The following is a 15,170-nucleotide window of genomic DNA, read 5'->3' as shown; positions in this document are numbered from 1 at the left end:
ATTTCTTAGGAATTCACTGTTTTGCATACCCCAGCTTGCTCTCCATGAGACACAGACAAGGAGAGAAGCTTGGGGTCAGAGCACAGGGTCAGCCATTGTACAGCACCCCTGGAGCAGTTGGGGTTAAGGGCCTCACTCAGGGGCCCAATGGAGTAGGATTCCTCTGCCAGCTGTAGGATTTGAACCAGCAACCTTCCAGCCACAGGTGCAGATCTTTAGCCACAGAGCCACTGCTCCACCCTTGATATGTTTCTTTATGAAGCTCAGCAGAGAAAGTAATAATTAATGTTACTTACCACCTGGCTGCACAACCCCTGTACCAACTGTGCAAATAAAATACAATTCAATCAGCTAGTCCCTGAATTCGAAGCAATACATGTTTTATACGTTTATAAATGTGTATGTTCTCTTTGAAGAAATGGGATGAAACGTTCCTGGTACATGTGAGTTGAACAATGTGAGGATCAGTATCACTTTATGAGAATTCTCATCCTGACTTAACTTAAATCCTAAACCTAACACCAACTCTTATCCTACATCATGGAATGGAACAAGTAAAGGCTAAATTCACTATCATACAATGCTCACTGCTGTGATGCTGTATATGCTAAGTATTTCACTTGATCTGTTAGGTCTTTTGGCACTATTGTCATAAATGTCCATCAGATATAGTCTCTACAAAGGGTTTACAGTATACTAAAATACTGTGTAGTCTATGCAATCCTTATTTTCCTTTGTCAGTTTTTTAAAAGTAAATTCAATAACAAGACTTTTAACTATTTTTTTATACTTACAACTCCTGTACCACAAGAAAAGAAATACAGTTATAAAAAAAAAACAAAGAATTGAAAATCCAAAGAAATGAATCTGGAACAGATTACGTGAATGTCATTATCTCTGGGAGTCAGTCAGTGGTGGTTTAAATGAACATACTATAATTTAGATTAGCTCCAAAACAAAAACAAAAACAACCCCGTCCCCCGAAATATTAACGAAATTGTACTTTTGTTTACAAATAAGAATAGAGTAACTACAGTAGGTCACACACCCATCTTTAAAACTGTTTAAAAATAAATAAAGGCACTACTCACCACCAGGTTTTACACCTGTACCAACTGTGAAAATCAATAGAAAATGTCAGTATCCAAGAGATTTTTAGGGAACACCATAAAGACAAACTGATACATTCTCATTTATACATAATTTAAACAAATCTGCACTTTGTAATTGTAATTTGGCAGCGCTGTGCTCTTGGCTTTATGCATTTATATTTTTCCTCATAAACATAATTAAAAATCTTGTATATAAGTATGTAGTATAGAAAGTACATATAGTACTTGTAAAATGGACTAATTCTTATTTTTCCTCTCGAATATTTTCATCAATAAAACATTTGTCATGCAACATGCTAGATGTTTCTCTCAGATGAACAGATTTAATTTTGTTTTGGCTCAGATGTTAACAACACCTAATCTGCTAATCTAAGGATTATTTTCTTGGTCAGCTTTGAGTAAATACGAAAGACAAAATGTACTTAAAATGGGCATACATACCACCAGGCTGTATGACTCCTATAACAATAGAAAATAAATAGAAATTAAGTTTAACAAAGAAATAATAAGCAAAAAGATGTTTTTGAAGATTGATGTCGATTACACAATGTATATTTGTTACAGGTATAGTATAATCTGGATTTCCATCTTCCAAATTAATAGTAGGTGAAAAGCTTGCACATTTCAGGTAACCCATTGGCAATGACACCTGTTTCAGTGGAAAGGTTGGATTATTGATTTTAAAATCTTCACTTAAGTTTAAATCATTGACACTAACAAAAATTCTGAGACACTCACCTACACCTGGTTGAACAACTCCAGTGCCAACTGGAAAACCAAGAGGGAAAATGATTCACTATCTCTTCCTCTTTTCAATTTGTTTGGTTACTTTGCTATCAGTGCAGGAAATCTTGCACTGTCTATCTTGTTACTCACAGTGGTACAACGCAGTTTACCTGGGGATTCCTGTACTCGACCGAAATAACTAAAGTCACCCAGATAAGAAAATGCATGGCTGGCGCAGGTTGTGGAGATCGTGGAGTGCAAATAGCCTCAGGGGTTAGTGTGAGAGACTTGAGTGTGAAATTGGCACACACACCCGCCCCCAAATCAAATTCACAGATTCTTTTTTTTGCTCTGCAGACACAAGACAACAGCCTTCACCAGTGGCTCCACCAGTGGACATGCAATGCACAGTTCAACCTTACTGGGTTTAGGAGCCTTGCCTCCAGTTGTTACAATGGCTGTTGCTCCTGCCAAAAAACAATAGGTTTCAGCTAGAATCCCAAGCAGCACAGGAATATGTGGCGTAGGCCAGTGAGCAGCTTTCAACGTTACTGTTTTTAGAGGTCTTTGCACTGTTTATGGCATCAAAAATAAGCCTTTGCCTTGGGAAATATTTTGTTTTCCTTTTTAGATATTTCTGAAAACTAGTCTAAAGCTCGATCTTTCTGAGCCCATTCGTTTTGTCTGGAAATTTAATTATTCACACGATTGAACTTATTCTGCAGAACAATTTTCCAGCAGACTGCAGCCGCAGTTGTGGTTTGAAATATCCACAGGGAGGGCAGGTACTGTAATCTCAGAGCTACCTACAGCTTGCACAATGTCTTAAATTCAGGAGTGGGCTCCTTTTAACATGACAATGTAAAAAGAATCTTGCACTGAAAAGCAACCCTAACAAAATACCGTAATTAAAAATGCAAATATGTTCTGGAAGTGGCAGAGGAGACTGTCACTTAGAATATACTGGAATGAATTGAAAAAACTGTAGATGTAATTTGCCTGTAACTACTTGTATTAAACAATGTTAAACAGATCACAGCAGTGTAAAGAAATACCTGCATCATGGTGCCACAAACCAGCATATTTTTGATACTCTGGGGGTAAACAACAGTGCAGCCTGAACAGGGAAATAACGGCGTGATGCAGCATTGATCTGTAGCTTTGTTTCCTTGGAGAGCAAGAGTTAGCTGAAGCAGAATTTACTTGATTGGTTGTGGTAAGTGTGTAAAGTTCTGGAAATAGTTTCAGAAGATGTTATGAAACGGTGGTAGCCTTAGACACTGAAAAAAGTTGGTACTTATTATTTTCTTCGGATTGGATTGTATAAATTTGGCAAACATCTTTGTTAAGCTGGGAGATAACTACTGCATCGTTGAAGTCATACAGAAAGATAAACGTGCACTTTTAAACAACAATCCATTGTGAAAGATCCAGACTGGGTCAAGTGATCATTAAAACAAAACATTAATTGTTTAAATTGTGGTGTTAAAGTTTGAAAGGTCTTCAAATTTGAGCCCCTTGAGACATTTCTAATGAACTTATTTTTCTTCATTTGTATTTTTTATACCTGGGATTTCAGTTCCTCCAGGTGCTAACGTTGGCTCCTTTGCTGGAAAAATATAGTTTTGAAAAAGTTATTATAAAGAAAAAAAATCTTTCTCCAGTGTGATTATATATCAATGGACAATATGCTCTGGTATGTCCTCTGAGTCCTGAGAAAGACTCGAGATACAACAGGAGGAAAGAATGACTGTACATGAGTAAAGATGTTTGTTAGTTGTTTCTGGCAAGTCTTGTTAGCAGTTCAGAAGAAGGGCTGATTGCTTAATTAATGAGGCTGAGCTGAAGAAGAAAGTTCAGTTAGAACTGAAAGAAAACAGAAGATCATAAACCATTATCATCTGAAATGGGCAAAAGGGATAATTTTTATCTGGATATTACAATTATAGAATGAAAATTTGTCTTTTCTTGTTTTTTTCCCCAACCTTTCAGAGCTTTCCCAAGTTTTCAGAAACATTGCTCTGATACATGGATGTCTGAAACAATGCTGTACTGTACATTACTTGCATCACTTTCCCATTAACAGCTGGCAAACTAAACATTTGTATGCAACATGCACTGAAGAGGTGTACCTGGTTTCCCTGGCACAACTGGCACTCCTGTCCCAACAGCTCCTGGCACACCACCTGTCCCGACAGCTGTTGGCACACCTCCCGTCCCGACGGCTCCTGGCACAGCAACTTGACCAGGCACACCTGGGGAACCAGGTCAAAATACCAAACGTTTTACAGTGTGTTGCAGAGAAGTCGAATTCAGCCTCACGCAGAGCCAGGTAATGCCACTTCTCCAATAACCTCAGAGCTAACATGCAATGACTTGATTGGTCCTTCTGTTGATTAGACAATGTTAAACCTTTATTTCAAGCTGTGGCAAATTGCTCCCACAGCATGGAATGTACAGTAGGACTGTATTGGCAATGGGGGCAGGTAGCAGCACCCAAAGTGTCAATACAGTGGCCTTATTTATTGTGTGTAAGGTGTATGTGTGCACAAGATGTGTAAGCAGTGGACAAATGCTTGAGACAGAGCTCAGTCCTCACTGACCTTCCACAAAAATACACCAGCCAGGATCTAGAGAGTTGCAAAGTGTTAACATGCACAGGGCTATACAAGCCTTCACTTGACTGTGAAAGCATGCCGTTTTCTGAGTCTCTTAAACTCACAGCAAGTTGATTAGCTATGAGGACAGTACTTCTGGACACTATTGCTTGAAAACATTAAAAATCCCCAGACTGCTGGTGTTGTGTTATCATTCACCCTCACACTCACTTGCTTTCCCTCACTGCTACACTCTTTACAACAGCTAGGCAGCACAGTTACCCAGACAATCAGTGGTACTCTGTTGTTCACAAGTCCAATACTGCAAAAGCAACAGTTGACATAATTCTGATCATGCTAGAAATAGTGCAGCTAGCATTACTTATATTTATACAGTGTTAATTTGATTCTGTAACAAGTTTTTTATGGCCTTGTATTTGAGATATTTTAGGCCTAAACAAAAGTTCCAAGCTAGACCAAACTAGACATTCTTTTGCCTTTAAGCATTAAAAACACAACTGTAACACTACGCTGCCAGACTTTTGTCATGACCAAATCAAGTCTCACATTCCAACATCCAAGTCACATAGATTTAAGACAAGTAAAAATAATACCGCATAGTAGTCATGTGAACCACAGAGTAACACCGATAGTCTGGGTAACTGTGCTTTCTGGTTGTTATAAAGAGTGTAGCAGTGGGGGAAAGAAAGTGAGTGTGAGGGAGAATGATCACAGAACACTAGCAGTCTGGGAATTCTTAATGTTTTCAAGTCATTTTTGTCACGTATCAAGTCACGACTGAAGACCTATCTGCCAAGATATTCAAGATACTCAATTTATCGAGTCTGACCCGCGTCCAAGTCATGAGTCACAGGTCAAAATCTCTGAGCAGTACTCTCACTGTCTATTACTAAATGTCTGTATGTCGGTGAGACATCAGGTAAAGCACTTGTATTTCAATAAAGGCTTTGCTTTTATTTAAATTATCACTCCTCAAGAAATACCCTATATGATGCAGTCATACATTTGCATTAACTGTCATACTGTACAGACTGAAGGAGATCAATAACAAGTGGTCATACCATATTTGGCAGCTTTAGCGGCAGCATACTCTGCAACAGAAAAAGGTAGGTTTTAAACACTGAATATAAATAATTTACGTTTTATATTGATCATTATTTATTCTTAAGACATCAGAAAACATCTGGTTCTTACTTTTGTGGGATGGTGCATACAATCAGTGCCTCCGATACCAGCAGAAACAAACTTTATTAACTGGCCTTCCTGTAAATCCACCGATCCCAGTTGAAGTTATTTCATCCCCTAGAATCACTGGCTCCTGGCCTGTCCTGAAATCATTTTTAAGGAGCTGTCTAGTGCTCAAGTCCATAGTACTGGTGGGAGGCTTTCTGCTGACAAGGTCTTGTTGCACTGAGTTTGTGCTGCAGCTGTCCAGTTTTTATGAGAAACTTTATCGAAGGCCTTCAGAGAATCTAAATATATAATAATGTATGTTCTGAGTGTGCCCATTACGTCTGCTGTTTGTTCAGAGAACCCTGATGAGGTCTTTGAAATCTAACAAGGCCTTGCTTAGCTTTTCTAAACCCATGTTGACTTCCCTAGACAGGTGCTAACTCCTCCACTCCAAAAGACCAGGCCCTCTCCTGTGGCACTAGGATAGTCACTTTTGTGTGCAGATATTCTGTTACATTTGAGCCAAGAAATAGCACCAGGGTGGAACCTCGTAATGGGGCAAGATCGGATCATTTTCAGGGGAGAGGTATTACATAGAACATACCAGTGCCTGTCAGGCTAGCCCAGGGGTGAGCAATTATAGGTCTATGTGTGATTTCATTCCCTTTCACTTAACACAGCATTTAACAAGCTCAATCAGGTCATTACTGGCTTAATGGGACCAATTTATCAGCTTCTCCTAGCTCCTAGGTGCTGTTGCTTTGAATTGAATTGAATTGAAGCCCTGTAGACAAACTAGCGCTCTCTATAGTTTGCACGTAGTGAGAGGAGTTGTGTTTGGAGAATTAAAAAGATGCCAGTTCTTCTGTACTTACCTCCAGGACTCAATCCTCGGACAGGGAATCCTGCTCCGGGAAGCACACCGGTCCCAGGAAGGACACCACCTGAAACAGCACATGACATGGATTCTGACAATCTGAAGATAATACAGAAGACAATCAGGAACATTCAAAATCTAAAAATACAGTATATAAACGTTCAGCTCTGAAGAGAGTAATAGTGATCAGCCATGTCTTTTTTTGCAAATAACACGTTCTGTGGGGCTCATGCCACATGACACAGAGCAAGAATTCAATCTTCAGAACTGTTTTTTAGATTGACTTCAGTTTAACTGTCCACAGACGTGAGAGACAGGGCAGAAGGAAGAGTAGAGGCGCATTTTTATTCACCGAGCAAGAGGCAGAATATGAAAAGGAAGTGGTAAGGGAAACGTCTTGACCGATGACCCATTCCCCCTAAAAGGTGATATACAATTTATAATAGTCTGCATTAATCCAGTCTGTCTAACTAAACAATCACATTGAAACAAAGCTTTGAAACAGGTACAATGAATCCAAACTTTAACATAAATTATGTCATAATTTCATATACTGTACCTGTACAGTATGTCAGTTTACCTGTTCTCAGAATCAAAATGCTTAAACCATGTGCATATGTGAGATAGAGTAGCACTTCCATATATTATTCCTGTGAATAATAAGGGCTAATTTACAGCACAGGATGTCATCAGATGGCCAGAAAATGTTATATGATATATGTTGATAGATGTATTTGTTGGTCAAAACAGAGAAACACAGCATATTGTTTTCTGTTGGAACTTCACTCTGAGAAACAGCTGAATAAACTGAAATTAAAGCTGCATTGATGGCATTTCTGGATCAGCCTTGCTTTGAATTTTAAGGCATTTCAAGTTTTTAATGCTTTTCAGTATAAATATATACAGATTACAAAATGGCAGCACGTATCAATGTAATTTGCCACATACATTTTTAATTAGTCTTTAAATTTAATTCACATTATGAAGAACTAATCATATGTTATGAGATGACGTCTTTCATGTGATTTATTTGCATGTTATCCTGGTCTCAGAGTAAAACTTGGAATGAAAACAAACTCTCTTGTCTTCTTAAGGAAAGAAAAGTAAAAACAGCCACCCTTCCCTTAACCCCGAGAAACATCATGGAATGGTTCAGTAGGAGAAAGGAGCACTCTTTCCTCATGATGTTTTAGTTCCTTTACAGGATGCCAGACAAGTGAAATACTCATTTTCAGGATATCGCAGGTGACTCATACTGAGAGATGCAAGTATCCTTATTTGAGGAAGTGTGGTTTCCCTGATCACAGCTCTAATAATAATAATAATAATAATAATAATAATAATAATAATAATAATAATAATAATAATAATAATAATGTGGGGCGGAGCGGTGGCTCTGTGGAGGATCTGTGCCTGTGACTGAAAGGTTGCCAGTTCAAATCCCGCAGCCGGCAGAGGAATCCTACTCTGTTGGGCCCCTGAGCAAGGCCCTTAACCCCAACTGCTCCAGGGGTGCTGTACAATGGCTGACCCTGCGCTCTGACCCCAAGTCTGGAGCCCCAGTCAGATCTACAGGCGGCCTTCAATGGTCAATGTGCAGAGATCTGGAATGCATTTCAATTCCTCTGAATTAGGCAATGGTTTAGTTCACTTAAATCATTTAGGTTTTGGAATGAACACTGGAATACACTCTGGCTTTTCAGAACTGGCATTACAGAGCCATTAATTCCTGCTGTGAACATTTGTGTGTGCACTTTTGCAGACAGGGTGGGTTTAAATCAACAGACCTGTGCTGTTCCAACCGTTTCTATTATATAGAACCGCTGTGAAAAACAGTATTCTACTTGTAAAAGCCAAGCCAAGGAGCCATGTTCCGACTTTGGTGTTTGCTCACTTTGACTTTTTTAATGTCAAAATTAGCAAATGCAATGTGCAAAAGCTAACCACTCTACTGCTCACCATATTTAGCAGCTTTGGCTTGAGCTGGAGATATAACCTGTGATCCAACACCTGCAAAGAGAACAATGAACAAAGTAGAAACAGCACCCAGACAGCTCAATTTAACACTGTTGTCCAAATTATTACTCAGCAACCATAAAACAGAAGGAAATGTTGACTAGCACAAATAACCTTTTTGTCATAATGAAAAAGCCTGAAAACTATTTTTCATGCTATTGTGGGTGTGAACATGTACAGTAATCAATCATCTTTTTCACTTTCACAGAAAAGAATTAAAAATGTTTTACATTTAGAATCAGTAGAGATTCATTGCCAAACGCTCCTTTTTAACCTTCTCCATTATCTAGCTACAACTCTACTCTCACCACGCATTCAGCAAATTAAAACAGTAAGAGTACCTGCACAGTCACTACAAAACTATTAAACATAAAAATATAGAAAAAGTTGCAAACGAAAGGTTTTTCATCCCATCTAGTTCATTTGGTTCTTCCGATATATTTCAGGAGACTTACATTAATAGTATGCCTTGAGGCCTTCATTATTAAGATTGCATTATGTTTATATTTTTATGAACGTAGCTACTTCAGCATGCAGAGTAACAAAAACCCGGTGCATAAGATCCAAGATGAAATGGCTACAAGACATTTAGTGCACGGTATCTTGCTCTACGGTACCTGTGCCAGTGGGGTATCCTGGTTTGATTCCTGCACCCAAACCCCCTGGCAGCCCAGTGCCTAAACCAGCTCCATAGCCTGTAACACAGAACCAGTCAGGCTGCAGATTGAACAGAGAGAACTCAGGAGAAGTTCCGGTCATGATAATGAATAATCAGCCTACCGTAGGGAAGTTTGCCAGCAATACCACCTGTAAGGAAGAATCAGATAGGGAGAGTAAATCTCAGTTAAAGTCTGTATGAAAAATAGATCTCAGATGGCATATAATTATCAAGGTACTAATTTGGGAGAGTCAACATGCAGCCATTTCTTTCCTTTCTTCTGCAATATAATAGTACAACCACCTATTGCTATAATGATCCTGCTGATTAATTCAGTAGTTAAGGAGCTGATAGCTGCATAATTCTCCAATGGAGCAGTTTGTTAGCGCTGCCGGCTGAGAAGCCCTGTGGGTAAGTATAGGTGCACAGCTCCATTTCCAGCTCTTTAATTTCCAAACCTTGGCAGGTGATAAAGGACTCTTCAAATCATCAACAGACAAACGCTTTTGAAAGGTCTGCCCTTGATCCAATCAGGACAATTAATGCAGTTATGTAATTAACAATGAATGAAAGCCTGGGGACTGGATTTGTGCACCATTGTTTTACAAAATACACCTTATAACAAACATAAGAACATAACAAAGACCACATTGCCTCATCTGGATTGTAACCTGTCTAATTTCTTTAGTTGCTGATTAATTGATGGTTATACATTATCTGAAGTACGTGTGATACAATTCATACTCATACTCAACTCAATGTTATTTCCAGTAATATTGAGCATGTGATCAATAATTTAAAAGCCCTGTTCTTCAAATGTCGGGCGGATTATGAGAAATAGTCTTACTTTTAAGAATAAAAAAATAAAATTGTGGGTATTATTTCATGAGACAATTATCCATTGTTGTCAATACTCTATCTTGTTGGTGTGTATTGGTTTTACTCTTTATATATAAAAAGCATTTGATGTCTTCTTTGTTCTTAAAGCAATGCAATTTATGCTGTGTCACTTACCAATTATTGACCAAATAGCTCAGTAGAATGCAAACATATAGAATTAAAATTCATAAAAAATAGAAAAAGGAGACTACAACCATTTAATTAAAATGGATTTAAAATGAACAGTTAGTATCTCTAAATCGGGGGTCCCAGTCTTGGGTCTGAACGGGCAGTGTATCTGCAGGGTCTTCAGATCTCTTCCAAGTACCAGCTGTTAAACAGGTCTAATTTAGCCGATAATGAGCAGATCACAGGAAAGCCTGTAGCCACAGCAGCTCTCCAGGACCAGCGGGAACTCTTGGTCCAGATCATTTATAATAGGGGTAAGTTTTATTGGCAAGTCAGGTCATGCAACCATGTGTTTTGGTTCTTATTTGCATGAATACCAATATTAGAACATGAGAGAATTTAAAATGCACTCCCACCCAAATGCCTCAGTGCCAACACAGTGGCATGACCCAATCTTTTAGAAAAATTCTGAGGACTATTTGTCAGTTCTAATGTTAGAATAGCTCTCTGATTGCAATGCAAGCCATTTCTCAGCATTTGGATTGGTATTTCCTATTTTGCAATTGCCTTTTTTCTTTCTGTTGTTAGTCTTTTGTATCACAGCTGTGCTTAGAGGCTACTCAGATGGTAAAACGAAGACCCAGTACTCATTTTCATAGTCAGGGCTCACTGGGGTAACACACATACTGTATAAAGAAAAAAAAACAGACCACATACTGTACAGCACAGCAGCAAAAACTTTAGAGAGAAATTGACCAACAGACCACTTACTATTACTGGTGTCCCACAAGACACTCAAATTAAGAGGTAAAGAGGAACTTATACGCTATACTCTGTCAATCTGTGTGCAATGAGAATGGTGAATTCCGTAAACCAAGCCGTTGTGAATAGAACCCTAGCACTAATACAAAGTCTATCGAAAAATCTGAAATATGAGATGATATTAAGTTGATACTGGAATGGAAATTTGGATTTAAAATAAGGTTTTACCAGACCATTCATATGCAATTATGGCATTTCATAAATGGATGTGGGAAAAGGCAATCAGACTAATGTTTTTAGCATCTGGGATTTAATTAGATTATGTCACAGAGAAATCATTATTCCCTCAAAACAAATGCCCACTTTGTGAGATCTGGCATCAGGCTGGCCATTAGGAGACACAACATCATCATTAATTCAGCATGCTTAAGAGCTGAACCCCAAAAGCACTAAATAAAGCTACTTTATGCACACCAGGATTTGATACATGAGTATCTAATGCATTTCAAATCTGACAGAATAGTCCCTAAGTATCAGCCTAACAAAATTAATTTCTCCATGACACTGGGATAGTATTAATTTCCAAATGCTGATGTTCAAGTACTGTACGTTATCAACCGGATGTGCTGTAGAATTTTACTAACCTTCTAGGATTTACATGCTTTAAGGACTAGTATGTTAATTACATACCGTACCTTAATGGGTTTACAGCTTGTTTGTTAGATGGACCCAGTATTTGAAGTCACAGCTGATTCAGTAAGAAACTATTAATTAAATAATAATAATAATAATAATAATAATAAAACAGTGAGATTATTGCAGTTCCATTTACTGAACACCTGTGACTACTTATTTGTTTGTTATTTATAGTTATAACTTATATATATAACTATAATTAATTAAACTCTAAGTAATTATAATTTGTTTATTTAACTTTATTAAAACAGTGATTTGTTTAGTTTTAACCTGTGTTAAGTAAGGAATAAAGGTGACTTCAAACACCATGTCTGTGCAGTGCTGGAGACAGAATTGTGCATCATTTCAGCAACAGCAGCTTTCTGAAGCCTCTGTTGGCTTTTGTCTACCAAGCTGAATTGCTATCTCTTGAGTATGGATCTGAATTAATTGGGAAAGCTGTGTCAAACAAATGCTTGATCCTACCCCACAAGAGACACTACACATACATTCTGGTGACAGAAGACAGACAGTCAGACAGAAGACTGAACTGAGTCAGCTTTCTTACTAATTAATATAACCACTTATCCACAAAATATCAGATTAATTAATTTGTAGGTCATTCAAGATAACATGATCTACCCATGTTTCTGCTGTGCCTGTGTGAATACTAATATTTACAATAATATAAAAAAGTCCACAATAAGTATGCAGTATATTGAAGGGTGGTTGTCTCAAGAGGTGGCAGTTTATTAGGAAAAATAGGAAGCTACTTCCTTCTACACTATTTGCAAAAAGCACACACTGGAAGCTATTGGTTTAGTGGGTTAAAATTGTTCTTGTTGCTCTGGAGGCCGTCTAGACAGAAGACGGAAACAGAGGCATGAAATTCTCATTTTGAGGTCTGCCTTTATCAAAAAAACCTGAAATGCTTTGATACAATAATAAAAAGGAAATGTGTGGAAAAGAACTGTAGAAGCATGTGGAACTTGCAAGACCTCAAAAAGAGAATAATGGATAGCATTTTATGTTACAGAGCCCAAGTGTAAACGCACCATACGTGACCTGTTGATTGTAACCGTAGGCCCTGTATCCATACCAGGGCTGGTAATAGCTGTAAACTGGAGTAAAAAAGGTGCAAATGGATTGACAGTATCTGCAAGACACATTACCACGCTTTTGATACGATCAGTGTTATTGCTGAAATGAAATACTCGCCACTTCTAACAATGTGTGATCAAATCTTGGTCCATATACAGTAATTAATCATCCCTTTCTGATTATTATGATGATGAGTTTTGCATTCCCAGACAGTGGAACCACTAAGTTATTACATGAAAATCAATTCACATTTATTAATGAATAAATTAATTACATTTGCTTGTGGCTTTACCTACACCTTTGTTAATTCCCCCTTTTCACTCATTTAATTTAAAATAGATTTTCATCCCTGGTTTGAGTGAAGTACTTAATGCACCCACACATACATGATCAGAAAGACCCTTATTCCTGGAAAGAGTGGCAGCAATCCAGAGTCTGTTCTTGAAGCATAGGGCAAAAGACAGGATTCAAGTCCATTACAGGGCAAAATACACAGAAGCACAGAGGGATGATATACAGTCGTGACACCAATAAACATAGCCTCACAAACCATGAGAGAGCATGCAGACTCTACACAAAGTGGTATCGAAGCTGCAATTAACTAAACCAAGAAACAAAGAGTTGTAAGACAGATGTACTACTGTAATTGTTTAAACAGTACAAAGTCTTGGTTGGTTTCTTTTTTTTTTTATTGTGGACTGTACCTGGAACTTTTGGAGCTGTGATAGGGTACCCATAAAAGACTCCGGGCTGTCTCGGTCCACCTGTTTTACAAAGGTGATAAAGAGGCAATAACATTCAAACACGTCTTTCCATGTTTTCATTTCATAGAATGATAGCTCTGAAAATACAATCCCACCATGTGACATTATCCCATACCGCCTTTACTAAGTAATTTATTGTACTGTAACCTGCCAGAAGCCAGAAATGAAACAGGTTTAACGAAAACAGTATCCAACTATCTTTCAACCAATGGATTTCAAAATAGCATGGATTAAAAAATTAAAAATGGAAAAAATAATTATTTCAGATTTTCTTTAATTGATTTTGTTTTAAAGTTAGATATGGATAAACTGATCATTTCAAATCTGCTTCAGCGTATAAATCACTCACTAAGTAAAACTAATTCTAGCCGTGAAACCCTTTTGGCTTCTACGCCTCATAAGCTATATAATTTATACCCCTGTCTAAAGTTTGGAGAAATTATCGAAGCCAACTGTTCTTGTTTGTTTTCAGAATATCAGGAAAAAATCGCTTTGGTACCAGAATGAAAGGCGAGTTAGTTCAATCAAGTTGCTTCCCAGGAATTCGGTTCTTATTAGGATGAATTAACCTTCCTGCACTGTATAACTTTCTACTTCTTGGACTACAAAGGGACCAAATGTAACACAGATTGAAAAGGAGCTGTTCGTGTGAAGGACAGAGACTTGTGCTGTAGGTTTATAGAGAAATTAAGAAAGCTGTTTGAATTTAAATGATATTAAAAATGAGTCTTTCAGCTTCCCCAAGAGGATTGAAACCCAAATATTGAATATATTGATTATATTTAATAAAGTTGTAATATACAGTATGTTACTATATTTAATAAAAACAATCCTACCTCCATTTCCATATCCCCCTCCAGGCACTGCAATAAGATAGTAAACAGTACAGGAGTTTAGCCTTTATTTAAGAGTAATAACACAAATAATTTCTACCAACAAGGAACTCAACAGTCTTCCTACACTTTGTGTTATTGCTCCTACCCTGCACACCAGCACACATGTCCAAGAACAGGAGGAGTCAAAGGGACAAAGATGTTACAGTATTACTGGAACTTTGTTCCTGCAAGGAGAGAGAAAATCACTTGAGTTCTTACATTTGGGTTTAACTCCAGTTCCAGTGGGGACACCAGGGAGGACCCCTCGCCCAGCAAAACCTAGAGGATTAGAAGAAGAATAAGCATTCTGATTTTCAAACAAAAGCTTTACCCTCCTCAATTAAGAAAATAAGTGTAAGGCCTCCACAGATTTAAAAACACATACAAACGTAAATTAAACCGAGTATTTACCATACTGCATGTAAAATAAAAAAAGAAGTGCAGATTTAATTTTAGTTTCCTGAGAGAATTGTAATGTATTGTATAACACGATAATCTAGTGGGGATGGCTGTAGATTTGGAGACATGTACTGTATTACCTTGTCCAGGAAAAGCTCCACCATAGTAAATTCCTGGAACTCCGACACCTACACAAAACAACCCCAGGAGGGAACCAAATTACTATCATGACTCGGATTAGTCCTGTGAAATACACTGTCTCAGAAAGGGGTGACTACTTCCCAGAGGTGCTAAAATTAAGCCATTTTTTTAAAGACAGTCCTTTGCTTTTATATTATCAAAAGAAGACAGAGACAACAATGTTTGCTACTGATTCCTGCTGAACAGCAGAAGGGCCTAAACATTT

The 15,170-nt window shown here is 37.8% G+C and overlaps 1 protein-coding gene across 6 annotated transcripts in view; it reads right to left on the bottom strand.

Annotated features, from left to right (window-relative positions):
- The window catches only part of elna (elastin a), a 68,327-nt gene that overhangs the window by 19,644 nt on the left and 33,513 nt on the right, over positions 1 to 15,170 (bottom strand). For 5 of the 6 annotated variants that reach the window (XM_088906794.1, XM_088906795.1, XM_088906796.1 and 2 more), the window contains 15 exons: positions 14,905 to 14,952; positions 14,585 to 14,644; positions 14,327 to 14,353; positions 13,431 to 13,490; positions 9,303 to 9,329; positions 9,140 to 9,217; positions 8,466 to 8,516; positions 6,505 to 6,573; positions 5,518 to 5,547; positions 3,971 to 4,093; positions 3,406 to 3,447; positions 1,851 to 1,880; positions 1,554 to 1,571; positions 1,092 to 1,115; positions 297 to 323 (listed from right to left, as the gene is read on the bottom strand). In XM_088906794.1, coding sequence (XP_088762920.1) covers positions 297 to 323; positions 1,092 to 1,115; positions 1,554 to 1,571; positions 1,851 to 1,880; positions 3,406 to 3,447; positions 3,971 to 4,093; positions 5,518 to 5,547; positions 6,505 to 6,573; positions 8,466 to 8,516; positions 9,140 to 9,217; positions 9,303 to 9,329; positions 13,431 to 13,490; positions 14,327 to 14,353; positions 14,585 to 14,644; positions 14,905 to 14,952 — 714 coding nt within the window. The remainder of the gene's footprint in view (positions 1 to 296; positions 324 to 1,091; positions 1,116 to 1,553; positions 1,572 to 1,850; positions 1,881 to 3,405; positions 3,448 to 3,970; positions 4,094 to 5,517; positions 5,548 to 6,504; positions 6,574 to 8,465; positions 8,517 to 9,139; positions 9,218 to 9,302; positions 9,330 to 13,430; positions 13,491 to 14,326; positions 14,354 to 14,584; positions 14,645 to 14,904; positions 14,953 to 15,170) is intronic. The other variant, XM_088906798.1, reaches the window with a different exon arrangement.

This window comes from Atractosteus spatula, chromosome 27 (assembly GCF_055471065.1).
Source record: "Atractosteus spatula isolate fAtrSpa1 chromosome 27, fAtrSpa1.hap1, whole genome shotgun sequence".
NCBI lineage: Eukaryota > Metazoa > Chordata > Actinopteri > Semionotiformes > Lepisosteidae > Atractosteus > Atractosteus spatula.
The sequence above is the reverse complement of the archived record's forward strand: the minus strand, read 5'-3'. Positions and strand labels throughout refer to the sequence as shown.